General features: G+C 41.4%; 1 protein-coding gene across 1 annotated transcript in view; it reads right to left on the bottom strand.

The window, feature by feature from the left end:
* Positions 1 to 15,024, bottom strand: part of LOC131521605 (tumor necrosis factor receptor superfamily member 11B-like) — a 135,617-nt gene that overhangs the window by 15,259 nt on the left and 105,334 nt on the right. Inside the window, exon 4 of the mRNA XM_058746514.1 lies at positions 1,093 to 1,317. Coding sequence (XP_058602497.1) covers positions 1,093 to 1,317 — 225 coding nt within the window. The remainder of the gene's footprint in view (positions 1 to 1,092; positions 1,318 to 15,024) is intronic.

Here is a 15,024-nt window from a genome sequence, read left to right as displayed (position 1 = left end):
CAGAGTTTCTCTCTCCGTCAAGCGATCTATTTTTCAGTTCATCTGAATGAATGCGCAGCGCAGCTGTATTTGACGTACCGTAAGCTCTAGTGTGACGCGCACGACTTGCCGTCACTTTGCTTTTTTCCTCACGCAGAGAGAGAGACGGAGAGGGAGCGAGGGAGTCTTACATGTAGCGCGTCAATTCTGCATGGTATGTAAACGTTATTCTTTGTTGTATTTTTCTGTCAAAATAACGGAGTTCCTTTGGAATTCTTCAGCTTAACTGCCGGGTTCTCCGGTAGTAGGCGGAACTAATGTGCAAACGACAATCTCATTGGCTGGCGCTCACCTATTATCGTCCCTGTTTTGATTTCAGCAAATCCGTTCGAGCCAATGCAGACAACTGATTAATATTCATGAATCTAGCAGCTCGTTAATCCTTAGTGCGTTTTATATTGTTCTTAGTTGAATTCATAGTATGATTATTATCTTATCAGTATTATTGATATTTTTTCCCCAATTTTACAGAAACACTGAATGACCAAAAAAGCACCACCACTGGTCCTAAATTCAGTTAAAATTACTCGCCAGACTATCTATCTATCTGTCTATCTATATATGGTGAAGCACACCCTAAAATAATTGTATCAATTCATACAGGGCTAGTAGTACATACAACTGTATAACCAGATACACACCCGGGTATCGGATCAGTACTCGGAATCGGTATCGGGAAGGGAAAAAGGGTATCGGAACATCTCTATTTGAAATCAGGGGTTCAACCGTAATTTCCCGAAGCTACAAGAATACATTTTGTGTGCAAAAGAAAAAAAAAAACTTTATTCAACAATTTGTCTCCTCTGCGTCACCCTGGCACCATTTTGGAGAGTATCCACTGAACGTAAACAGTGTATGCTGTTCTATGTTAGCTGCGCCACGTGGAAACGTTGTTTTCATTCAATATCTTAATTTGTGTTCCGAAGATGAATGGAGATCTTGCGGGTTTGAAACGACATGAGGGTGAGTAATTAATGACATAATTTTCATTTTTGGGTGAACTAACCCTTTAAGTTGTTGTTAAAGCTATATAAGCCAAACAGAGATGATGACCTTGGTTGATGCTGAGGAGTTTGTCTTGGTCCTTATTTTGTTCTCTCCAGAGACGAAGCAGATGTAATGCTTGCTGCTGAGGACTGCAGGTTTTCTTCAGCCTCTCAACACTCTTCCAGTCCACCTTGCGTCCTGGAAGGCTCTCAGAAAGACGCTCCACAGGGAAAGAAGCCAAAGGAGGTGATGCAAGGTTTTGAAATATTACTTCCTCACATAATGTAATGCCTAGAATACATTGAAAGAGATGTGTGGGGATGGTTATAGGCATGGAAGCATGAAAAGCACACAAAACAAATCACAAAGTTTTGCAGAAATAAAACAAAACAATGAAAGACAATGAAACATATTAGTATATCAGGTACTTTGTACTATTTTTGCCCTTAGGTTTTCATGTCCTAATACAGGAAGTAACATGTTCCCACATGCTCAAAGAAGCTTTGACCTTCCACATCTTTAAACCGTACTCCACCCTATCTGTGCACTGAACTGATCAAGTTTTTTTTGTGTCCCCTGTTTAATTCGAGTCATGAATATTGAATATCTGGGATCTGCTATCCCGATTAAGTACTTGTATTCTTCTAGTGCTTGATTAACAATTTAAGTACATTTAACTACAAGTACATCTCTCTCTCTCTCTCTCTCTGTCTCCACTGTATAAAAACATTGGTACATCTGTTACACTTAAAGTCTGCACTCAAAGACCGATTGCATCACCACAGTGAATATTTAAAGGCTCCTTCAAATGTGGCCTCAAAATGTGTCCTTCATTTCCTGGGCAATAAACGATATACAACAGATGAATCCTATGTGACCTATCTTTTTTTTTTTTCAGAGAGAGAGAAATTGCTGGATTATACTATTAAGTTTCAACTTATTTAACTTGAATGTCTAATGATACAAATGGGACACAGTTTATTACAATAATTATTTTGTTAAACAATAAATATTTTACAGTTCCATTTATGTTTAAAGAGTCTACAAAACAATAGACTGGGAAACAAAACTACAAAACTGATGACTGCGAACACTGTAAAGATGTCACTTTATTTACATGATTTAAACTGTGTAGAAGGGATATTCGGGAAACTTGATTCTTTTGAATCAAACAACAGCAAATACTTTAATTTCACTGTGCCTCCAAGCATTTCCTTAAAGTGAAAGACATGGGCAACATTCTTTGAACTTAATATCCTTTTTAAATAATATCCTAAATATTTCAAAATAATCATAATTTTGACTCAGCTTCTCTTACAAATATGATGATACAAATTAATCATGGTAACAAAAAGCACATGCTGGACATCCACCAGTGAAACACTGAGAAAATAAAAAGTGTTGAAATATGTCAAAGTATTTAATGAAAATATTGATGCAAAGGTTATTTTGGACCTATAAATACATTGTTTTTAATTAATTGTAAAGTGTCATTGTCTTTTGCCATGAGTGCTACATTTTTAAGACGGTGTTAAAAATATTTCTTTAAAAAACACAAAGTTCTCCATTCCGATCCATTCAGAATCAGAATCAGAATTAGCTTTATTGCCAGGTATGTTTACACATACGAGGAATTTGTTTTGGTGACAGGAACTCCGCAGTGCAACAGAATGACAGTGACAAGACACAGATAATAAAGATAATAATATACAAATATACAAAATAGACAATGTGCAAAATAGCACAAACACAATATACAAAATAGACAATTTAGTATGTACAGGTATGTTAGGTGCGAATTTGAAATGTAATAAGTATGTGTGTTAACCCTCTGGGATCTGAGGGTGTTTTGGGGGCCTGGAGAACTTTTGACATGCCCTGACATTTGTGTTTTTTTCAATTGCTTATAAATATATAAATGGCTAAAGTCTAATAGCACTGTAAACAGCACAAACTGGGCTACAATAATATGTTAGCAGCATTTATGTACATGATTGTGTTTTTGAGAAAGAAACATTTATGCGTGGTTGGTGAAAAACTACAATTTTGAAGTCACTGAAATAAGGTCATAAAACACATACGTTCACAAGACTTTTGAGAACTTGATCTTGTACCCTTAGTGTTTTTGCTTCAAAATGATATGGAAATCATATTGTTTACTTGCTCACAGAACACAATATATTGATTTAAATTTTATAAGACAATTTTTGAGTAGAAAGGGTCTATGCGAGAATCAAATCAAATCAAAATTTGCACAATAAAGCACAATAAAACAAGTCTGGCAGCCGCATTTTGAACCATCTGGAGTCGATTTATGTTTGATTGACTTATTCCCATATAAAGGGAATTACAATAATCAAGCCATGATGACACAAAAACATGGATCACTCTCTCCAGGTCTTTAAACGACAAAAAGCTCTTGGCTTTTGATAGCAATCTTAATTGGAAGAAACTGGATCTGACTACAGAATTTATCTGTTTATTGAACTTAAGTGCATAATCAAAGTTAACACCTAGATTTCTCACAGACAGTTTTCTGTAGGAATCCAGATCTCCCAAATCACAATCGGGGGCCCCTGAAGACCCAAACACAATGGCCTCCGTTTTGTCCTCATTTAGATGTAAAAAATTTGAAGAGAACCAAGACTTAATATCGGACAAACACGTATTCAGTAATCCCAGGCCTCTTTGATCATTTTTCCTCAAGGGCAGATATATTTGGGTGTCATCAGCATAGAAATGAAATGACACCCCATGCTTGGTGAGAATAGACTCCAGAGGAAGCATATATAATGAGAACAGAACAGGGGCCAGAATGGAGCCCTGAGGAACTCCAAACTGCAAAATAGAGCTAGATGAAGAAAAACCATCAAGATAAACAGAAAACATTCTGTCTTCAAGATAGGATTTAAACCAGTCAAGAGCACGACCTGTAATACTGTGACGGGAGGAGCCAACGACAGACACAGTGGGTGTGGCGTCAGGCCTCGGAGAGGCTTTTATTTAACAGAAATAATAAAACAGTGTCCAAGGGGGAAAGGTGTCCAACAAAACGGGGGGGGATCTGGTGTCCTCGTTGTGCTGCGGGGCTCGTGAAGGAGGGCAGTGTTCACAAGGGGAAGGGTCCAGGGAAGGGGCGGAGTCCGGTGGCCGCACGCGCTCCCGCTCTGGTCCGGTTTACGAGGGGCGGCGGCTTCTTCTGAGCGGCGGCTCTTCCTCTTCTTCCTCGGCCTTTGGCGGGACTTGATCGCCCGGCATCCTGGCCCGGCGGCCGTATCTGGTGCGGCGTTCTCCCGGACCGCGGGTTCTGCAGCTCACGTCTTCGGTGGCGCGATGTCCCTCTACGCACCCTTCCTGGACCCACGAGGACACCAGCGTGCATGCACGGGGGAAGAGACCGGTCTCTCGAGGAGAGGCGCGCTGGGCATTTAACAGCGGCGGTGATGAGGCTTCATTCAGTCCAGCTGTGCCTCATCACACGCCGCCAGCCCGCGTTGATCCCACGCCCCTCCTCTCATCCACCCACTTTACTCACCCTCATGTCCTTTCTAGCTTGTATGATTATTTCTCTTTTGTGGAACATAAAATAAGATATTTTGAAGAATACCAAACTGTTTTGGTCACCATTGACTTCCACTGTATGAACAAAAATAAATAAATAAAATAAATTAAAATAAAAAGAAATACTGAGACAATTCTCAAATTATCTTCTTTTATGTTCCACAGAAGAAAGTCAGTAATACAGTTTGAATATAGTTTAAACTGACATGAGAGTGAGTAAATGATGACAGAATTTTTATTTTAGGTGAAATATCTCATTATTGGGATAGTTAAGGTCAGTGTTGGGCACGTTACTTTAAAAAAGTAATTAGTTATAGTTACTAGTTACTTCTCACAAATAGTAACTGAGTTAGTAACTGAGTTACATCATTATAAAAGTAACTAATTACCAGGGAAAGTAACTATTGCGTTACTTTTTTAAAAATGTTCAAATGTCAAATAACTTTGGATGCCCCCAATATTAAATATGTTAAATTAATGAAATGGACACCAAAAAGAATAAATTATTATTATAAAACATTCTACATTAATCTACACTATTTATTTACTGACACTTAGTACCAGTCAGTCAAGCATTATAATATAATATTATGATAATTTAATATTATATGATGATAGAACTTTAGTAATTAGAATAACCAAGTGAAGGCATATTTGTCATCAATATAAAACGCCCTAAGGATCAATGAGCTGCTGGGTTCATGAATATTAATCACGTTGTCTGCGTTCGCTCGAATTGATTTGCTGAAATCAAAACAAGCACGATAATAGGTGAGAGCCAGCCAATGAAATTGTCGTTTGCGCATTAGTTCCGCCCACTACCAGAGAAACCGGCAGTTCTTAAAAGCTAAAGAATTCCAAAGGAACTCCGTTATTTTGACAGGAAAATGCAACAAAGAGTATAGTTTACATGTAGTGCGTCAATTCTGCATCTTATGAAAGACTCTCTTGATCTGTATCTTTCTTTGAGTGCGTGTTTGTGAGAGAAAGCGACAGCGAGTCGTGCGCCTTCACACTAGAGTTTATGGTACGTCAAATACAGCTACACTGCGCATCCATTCAGATCAACTGAAAAATTTAATTCTAATAATATAATATAGTAACGCCACATTTTAATGTCAGTAACGGTAACGGCGTTGTAACGGGGGAAACAGTAATTCATTTGATTACTCGTTACTGAAAAAAATAACGCCGTTAGTAACGCCGTTTATTTATAACGCCGTTATTCCCATCACTGGTTAAGGTGAACTATTAAATACCCATTTAAAAACCATTAATCCCATGTCATTATTTGTGTAAATGTAATGTGGTGGGGGTGGGGGGGGGGCATTGTACCCTAACAGTTTATGTGTAATACATTCTATGTTAAATCAAATAATATATTTATTTTGTAATGTCTATTTGCTTTTCTCATTTAACACAATTTAACACAATAATAACAAAATTTTCTTTTGGGGATAATTTCTTAGTCAAATTTGATGTGTGATTAGTTTAGGTTTAATTAATCACCACATCATGTTATTATATTAAAAAAATTAATCGCTTGACAGCCCTAGTAATTTCATGTCCTAGTTATACTTAATGTTGTCACATTTTCCAGGTTAAAATAAATAAATAAATAATACAAAGGGTCTGGACCTCAGTAAATTTTTTGTTCAAAAGTAAAATTCGATTAGTCACCAGAAGAAGTCGATTAGTCACCAGAAGAGACGGACGGCAGCGCGTAAGTGTTTTAATAGTTGTTCGTAGTTCTGTTGTTTAAATTACTTACTTGCTGCTAGGAAAGAATACTTTGTTTCCTACCTATTTCTATTCTGCTTTTTCGTTGTGGTTTATATTTTTGATTGCACTTGCTGGTAATTATAATAAGTGCCCCTTTAGCTTAGCTCCTTTCGTGCACTTAAGTGCAAAGTGTTAGTTTCGATTTGAGCCATTTGCCCTGCTATTGGAAGCGTTCAGCCGTCGTGTTCAGCCTCCTCTTCAGCTTCCTCTTGTGAAGACCAATGAGTGTAAAGACCTGCGACTTTTTCCTGCGCGACTTTAACCGAGCAACGATACCGAGCTTCACACTTAAGTATCATTGTTTTCTTCCCTCACACACTCTGCTTTCCTATCCTCTTTCCTTCCACCTCTATCATGTGTCTCCAAAACATTCCGGTTCTCTCTCAACCGGTTCTAGTCAAGTTGAGAGTCAAGTTGGCCAGCGTGGGGGCACTGGCTTGCTCATTTCAAACAATTGGAAATACTCAACCCGCTCTCCCCTATGCAATTACAACTCATTTGAATCTCATGCCATTACTGTTTCAGCTCCTATAAAACTCCAGATTGTGGTAATTTACCGTCCCTCTGGCCAAATTCTAGCCACCTTCCTAGAGGAGCTGGATGGGCTGCTGTCCTCTTTCGTGGAGGATGGCACTCCACTCTTAGTCTTTGGTGATTTCAACATTCACCTAGACAAGCCTTATGTTACAGACTTCCATTCACTCCTAGCTTCATTTGACCTCAAACGCCTTACAACTACTAGCACGCACAAATCAGGCAACCAACTTGATTTAATTTACACACGCAATTGTACTGCAGATAATATTCTGGTACAACCGCTACATATCTCTGACCATTTCTTCATTACATTTACATTTCATTTTGCTACCCTTGTGTCAACAACCCCCCTAATGGTTACTTTTAGACGTAACCTACGCTCCCTTTCTCCCTCCCATCTTTCCTCTGTAGTATCCTCCTCTCTCCCCTCACCTACCCATTTCTCATCTCTGGATGTAAATGCAGCTACTGACACTTTATGCTCTACCTTATCCTCTTGTCTAGACGACATTTGTCCTCTCTCCTCTAGGCCTGCACGTGCTGCCCCTTCTAACCCCTGGTTATCTGATGTTCTTCGTGAACATCGGACTAAACTCAGAGCGGCAGAGAGAAAATGGCACAAATCAAACGATCCGTCGGACCCGAGTAGGTATCAGTCTTTGCTCTCATCTTTCTCTGCTGGTGTCCACACTGCCAAATCCTCACATTTCCACAACAAGATCAACAGAGCTCCAGACATGTATAATCTCTTCAGAACATTTAATTCTCTCCTCTGTCCCCCTCCACCACCTCCCACCACTTCTATTACAGCTGATGACTTTGCAACTTTTTTCAGAGACAAAACTAGATCGATCAGTGATCAGTTCTCACCTCCACGCACACAGGACCCCCAACCAACCACATCCACTGCTAAAACTCCCATCTTCTCCTTCTGTCCCCTGACTGAGACGGAAGTATCCAAACTTCTCCGCTCCATTCATCCTACAACATGTCCTCTTAACCCAATCCCCTCACACCTTCTGCAAGCAATCTCTCCCACACTCTTACCAGCACTCACAAACATCATCTACACATCCCTCCTCACAGGCATCTTCCCCACTGCGTTCAAGCAGGCTCGGGTAACCCCACTGCTCAAAAAACCTACATTAAACACTTCTCTTATAGAAAACTACAGCCCTGTCTCTCTCCTTCCATTCATAGCAAAAACACTTGAACGAGTTGTCTTCAACTAGGTCTCATTGTTTCTTTCACAGAACAACAAACTGAACGCTAAACAGTCAGGTTTCAGGAGTGGCCATTCAACTGAGACTGCGCTTCTCTCGGTCACTGAAGCCCTGCAAATTGCAAAAGCCCACTCCAAATCATCAGTCCTCATTCTGCTGGATCTATCTGCTGCGTTTGACACTGTCAATCATCAGATACTCCTGTCCACTCTCTCATCACTAGGCATCGCTGGAATTCCACTTCGCTGGTTTGAATCCTATATCACTGGTAGGTCTTTCAGGGTGGCCTGGGGAGGGGAGGTATCCAAAGCACATCCACTGGTCACTGGGGTTCCTCAGGGATCTGTTCTTGGACCCCTCCTCTTCTCCACATACACTACATCACTGGATCCCATCATACAGGCACATGGATTCTCCTACCACTGCTATGCTGATGACACACAGCTCTATCTCTCTTTTCAACCAGATGATCCAACGGTAGCTGCACTGATCTCAGTTTGCCTGGTGGACATCTCGGCATGGATGAAAGAACATCACCTTCAGCTCAACCTGGCAAAAACTGAGCTTCTTGTCTTTCCCGCCGCTCCGACTCTACAGCATGACTTCACGATCCAGTTAGGTTCATCAACAATTACCCCATCAACTTCGATCAGAAATCTTGGTGTAATCTTTGATGACCAGCTGACCTTCAAAGACCACATTGCAAAGACTGCTCGATCTTGCAGGTTTGCACTACACAACATCAGAAAGATCAGGCCCTTTCTGACGGAGCATGCTGCACAACTTCTTGTCCAGGCCCTTGTCATTTCTAGGCTGGACTACTGCAATGCTCTTCTGGCTGGACTTCCATCAAACACAGTCAAACCTCTACAAATGATTCAGAATGCGGCGGCACGACTGGTCTTCAACGAACCCAAAAGAGCCCATGTTACACCTCTCTTCATCTCATTGCATTGACTACTAGTCGCAGCTCGCATCAAGTTCAAGACACTGATGCTTTCTTATAGAACAACCACAGGCTCAGCACCCTCCTACTTGCACTCACTATTAAGAATCTACATCCCCTCCAGAAGTCTGAGATCTGCTAGTGAGCGACGCCTCGTGTTACCATCACAAAGAGGCTCAAAATCACTCTCCAGAACATTCTCGTTCACCATTCCTGGCTGGTGGAATGATCTTCCCACCCCTATCCGGAGTGCTGGATCCTTGTCAATCTTCAAGCAACAGCTGAAAACTCATCTCTTTCGACACTACTTGACTTCATCCTAAACTTAAAAAAAAAAAAATAATAAAATAATAATTCTCTCTCTCTTTCTTTATTCCTTCCCTTGCTAGCTTGTACTTATTTAAACAATGCCTGAGACTTGGTGTTACAAGCACTTCGTCTGTCCGATTGCCTCTTCAAGATGAATCGCTTTATGTATTCCCCAATTGTAAGTCGCTTTGGATAAAAGCGTCGGCAAAATGACTAAATCTAAATGTAAAATTTGTTCTCTGAATGACTGATTTTCTGTTTAAAACTCCTCATATGAATGTCTGCATGTATAATTCAGTTTAGCATCCGTGGTATGAAAATGATCATTGCGAGATGCTGGCGCAGTGAAGTGAACCATTCTTGAGAGAGTTGTGAGTGAGGGCGTGGGCTCAGCCTCCGTGTTGCCCAATTCAGCTATTATAAGCGTTTGTGGACTTGTCTTTTCCACTTAATTTGACACTTTAGAAAGTTAATAAAGTGGGAAGTTGCAGTTTAGGGTAATCAATATCTTTATCTTATCTTATCTGCAAAAGATTTGAAATAATGTTGGTTTATTTATTTTTCGGTTTTTATTTGTTTTTTTATAGCAATATCTGGCAACACTGCATCGCCTGCACTTAAACTGATGTCAGGATAGCACATTCGGTAAGGGAAATGCAAAAAAACAAAAACAAAAGATAACATGATATAATCTGTCAAAAACTTTATCAATGCTGCCAAAAACAGTAGCATTTAATGAAAACTATAACAGTAATTTGTATTGTTGCATGATTAATAAACAACTGATAAAATGATCCACCCCTGTCACAAATCTGGTCTGCACTTCCATTCACCCTCCACCAGAGGTCACTCGCTCATCACATGGACTTCACACCACACACCACAATGGACTCCAATTCCCATCATCCAACACTGATCACAGCTGTCACCAAGCACTCATCGCACTAATCACACGCACACCTTATCACACTGCTCTCACTAATCACACACTCTATTTTAACCCTGGACTTTGTTTCCCTCTTTGCCGAGTATTGTTTGCGTTTACCGCTCCCCTAGCTGTAGCAACTCTCAGAGCCCTTGTTAGTTTTCCTAGTTTCCCCTGCCTGTCTTGGATTGTGTTTTCCTGTGTTTGATTTCTAGCCCGTGTTCCTTGGATTATTCTCTCTGCCTTGCCCACTGGATACTGTTCGCCGATCATCGACCTTTGCTTGCCCTAGGATTACTCTTTGTCTTGTCCCTGCCATACCTGTTTGCCATTGCTCGACCCTGCCTGTATTTATGACCATGCCTATCAATAAAAGCTTGCACTTGGATCCAAATGTCTCGCGTCTCGTCAGCCTCGTTACACCCCTAACATATAGTAAAATATTAACAAATTTTGATGCAGTAAAAATGGTATTCCTGTAATAATGGTGTTCATACCTCCAAAACAGAGAAAACATCTTTCACAAACATCTATATCTGTCTCTTTTAAAGTGTTAGTGATAACGAGTTGCATGTCTAGGAGTTATTATAGCACACTTCTTAACCCTACCCCAGATCTCACTAATTTTCAAACCCTGGCTACGGCCATGTAGAGATCTTCACCTAGATATCATACTATATAGACTGTACCTGTTCCCTGAACTAGTAATTACTAAAATCTCCTGAACCCATTTAAAGGTAATAATTTAATTGATGTTTAACAAATAAAAAAAAAAACATATATAATAAATATGAACAATTGATAAACCCCTTTCTACAAAAACACTTTTTGTAAATGATATGACACATATTACAGATCACAACCTAGATGTGCTCTATTTGACAAAAACCTGGGGAGGTATTGCTACAATTTATAGTAATATTTTCAGTATTTCTCAGAGGTCTGGTTTCAAAAATAATTATTTTGTAGTGGTGGTGCTTTATATAATGTTATCTAGTGTAACAAGTGTAAATGATAAATCCCTTTTTGACATTTGTACTGGGTACTGCATACAGGCCACCAGGGCACCATACTGACCATACTGAATGTACTGTTTTTCTATCCGAGTTAGTACTGGCTGCAAATAAAGTATTAATTGTTGGTGGTTTTAACATCCATGCAGATAATGACATAAATGCATTTATAGACATTCTAAACTTTATTGGAGTAAGACAAGATGTGTCAGAACCCACTCATTGTCATAATCATACCTTAGATTTAATATTGTCAAATTAAATTATGTTGATGGCATTGGAATTCTGCAGCAAAGCGATGACATTGCAGATCATTATCTAGTCTTGTGTATACTCCATTTAGCCAAAATTAACTTATTGTTACAAGCATTAAAGTACTGTAACTGTCAAAGACATGTTTTCACAGAGTATTAATATGTTTCTGTTATAAATTCATATCTATTTGAGTTCATTTAGTGTTTTTAAAAATACTTGACTAAAATGTATGAATGTGATATTCACAGTGTAACAAGTAGAAAAAGTGCTCCCTTGGAATGTTTAAAGTCAGAGGTTCTTTAAGAAAAAGTTACTATTGAAGCGTAACAGGTCACATGTTGAGCGCGGGGACCATTGCATTATGGGTCAATCTAACATGGATGCAGAAAAACGTGAGTGAAAAAAAAGAGTTCCTTTATCTGCATGGTCTAAGAGGGCGCACACGGTAATTCATCTTTGCAATATGTTGCATTTTGTGTATAATGTTGTTTTATATCAGTTTACGTAAACGATGTTAAGTGTAAATAGTGATGTCATTGGATTCAGATTTGTCGCACGTTCACTTGCATATCAGCTGAAACTTGAATGAGAGACTGAGAAAAAGGACTGTGAGAAATGCATATTTTGAACATTATATGCTTTATTTCTTGTAGTTTTCACGGTGTCTGCTGAAAAGAGAGAGAACAGAGACACAAATAAACAGCAAAAGACATCTGTATGAAGCGTGGCTATCATTTCATTAGACCAGTTCAGCCACAAGTACTATCACTTCTACCACAAACGATTGCTTTGTAATTAATTTCTTCCGGTTAACGAGGCTTCCGGTTCCAGACGTGAATGGAGTAGACACGTCTACCTCGTGGTCCCTGTATAGTTCCCCTTCAGGAACTCGAGCTGCGTCGAAAGCTTTGGGAATGCCTCCAGCATGCTCTGAACCACATGTGTGATCTGTCCAATGGATGGGCGAGACGTCATGGGCGTGTGACGTAATCGACCACGAAGCTTAAAAGCACGTGCAGTGGAACCGACGTCAGTTTTTTGACATTCAGCAAGCACTCTGTGTGTGCGTGTCTGTTGTACTATCTGTTGTGAGTCTTATTTGGTGTTGTCTGTCCCACACATTAAGGGGTACGCGGCTGTGGGTCAGGCTGGTGCGTGTCTGCAGACCGTGGCGGTGTTACAGGCATACCATACGCCCGCTTGCGCCTTCTGGCCTGTTCGGCTACGCTGTCAACTCAGTCGTCGACAGGTACCAGGAGGCCCGTAAACAAGCGGTGCCGTTCCAGCGGTTCCTCCCTGGCTGATCTCCAGCTCAGGGGGCTGCTGGGTGGGAGCAGCCCTTGCTGTGTACCAGCTCCTCATATAGGGAGGCACAGAAAGAGAGCGTTGCCACTCGCACTCCCCCGCATCGGGACCGAGGTGGCAAACGCTCTGGGGCGGGGGCTTCGAAGTCTAAGCCAGTTTGCGGACCGTCTTTCAGACTAAGAAGTCCTCGACCAAGAAGCCCTGACATGCATGGCCCAGGGCTTATGAGGGCAGGCCCCTCTGGGGAAGAGCGGGGTACACCGCATCACACGGTGCCCGTCTCTCCTCAGTGCCCTCAGGAGATCAGTCTGCCAACCCTGCTAGAGTTCCAGGGCGCAGCTGTCTCCAGCGAGCGCTTCTCTCAGTTATTTCCACCCGGAAATGTAGCGGAGCTGAGAGGCTCGCCGCCCCTTTGGGAGTCTCTAGAGCAGCTGTTTCGGCCGTCTCCTGCCGGTCCTCCGCTTCAGGGCACAGAGCTAGCAGATCTAAGTACACAAGAGGCCAATCTCGAGAGACTGGTTCCCTTAGTAGACTATTTGGCAGCGTGGAAACTACTGCCAAATGTGCTCACACTCAAACAGGTTGTGTCTCAGATCAGGTCCGAGGACTGGTTTGTCACGATCGATCTAAAAGATGCATACTTCCACGTCTTCATCCTTCCCACTCACAGGAAGTTCCTGAGGTTTGCTTTTGGGGGCAAAGCATATCAATACCGGGTTCTTCCCTTTGGCCTTGTACTCTCACCCCGCACTTTCACGAAATGTGTGGATGCTGCTCTGGCTCCTCTGCGACTCCAGGAGCCAGAGCAGCATCCACACATTTCATGACCGCATACTGAACTATATCGACGATTGGTTGATTCTAGCTCAATCGCAGCAGGTGGCAATTCAACATCGAGATGTTGTTCTCGCCCACATGAAAGAGCTGGGGTTAAGACTAAATGCCAAGAAAAGTGTGCTTTCTCCAGTACAGAGAACCACTTATCTGGGCGTGGTGTGGAATTCGACCACGATGCAGGCACATACCTGTATGTCCCCTGCTCGGATCGAGTCGAACCTCACGTCAGTCAAGAGAGTGAGAGAAGGCCAGTCACTCACTGTCTAGCAGTTTCAGAGACTGCTGGGTCTGATGGCAGCTGCGTCCAACGTGATACCTCTTGGCCTGCTGTACATGAGACCCCCTACAGTGGTGGCTCAAGACCAAGGGGTTCTCCCCGAGGGGAAACATGCTTCGCATGATCAAGGTCACGCGGCAATGCCTACGTGCCTTAGACATGTGGAGACAACCTTGGTTCTTGTCTCAGAGCCCGGTGCTGGGAGCTCCTTGTCACCGCGTAACGCTAGTGACGGACGCGTCGCTTACCGGTTGGGGAGCAGTCATGAGTGGCCACTCTGCCCTCGGTCTGTGGCCACACCGACAACACAGCTGTTGACCTTTGACCTTAGGGATTAACCTTATGATCTTTTAATGATCACAGCTGTGTTACGACATGTGTTATGACATGTGTTTGTAATGCATCATCTTTATATGTCATCATCCATGAAATAAGAGAGTGGTTACATTGTCCATTAATGCACAACATATGCTATATGACAGCTGTTTGTAATATATCCATAGTCATTAGGGATTAACCTTTAACCTTTTTAATGTTCGCAGCTGTGTTACGACAACTGTTATGACGTGTGTTTGTAATGCATCATCTTTATATGTCATCATCCATGAAATAAGAGAGTGGTTACATTGTCCGTTAATGTACAGTAGCTGTGATATGACAGCTGTTTGTGGTATAGCTGTCAGACCTCCGGTATGGAGGGCGACATCTGTTTAAATTGGACTGATGGGGCAGCATGTGCTCTTATCTGGTGTTACGCCATCACATAGGTTTCGGTCTGCCTGCATGGATGTGAGAAAGAGATATTGGTTTAAGGACAATTATATTGCAATAAAATACCACACACACACACACACACACACTTGTTTCACTATCCTTGTGGGGACATTCATAGGCGTAATGGTTTTTATACTGTACTTACTGTATGTGCTATTGCCCTACACCAATCCTACACCTAACCCTACCCCTTACAGGAGACTTTCTGCATTTTTAGATTTTCAAAAAACTTAATTCTGTGTGATTTATTAGCT

The sequence above is a fragment of the Onychostoma macrolepis genome, chromosome 16 (genome assembly GCF_012432095.1).
Source record: "Onychostoma macrolepis isolate SWU-2019 chromosome 16, ASM1243209v1, whole genome shotgun sequence".
NCBI classification, from domain to species: domain Eukaryota; kingdom Metazoa; phylum Chordata; class Actinopteri; order Cypriniformes; family Cyprinidae; genus Onychostoma; species Onychostoma macrolepis.
This window is presented reverse-complemented; position numbering and strand designations above follow the sequence as displayed.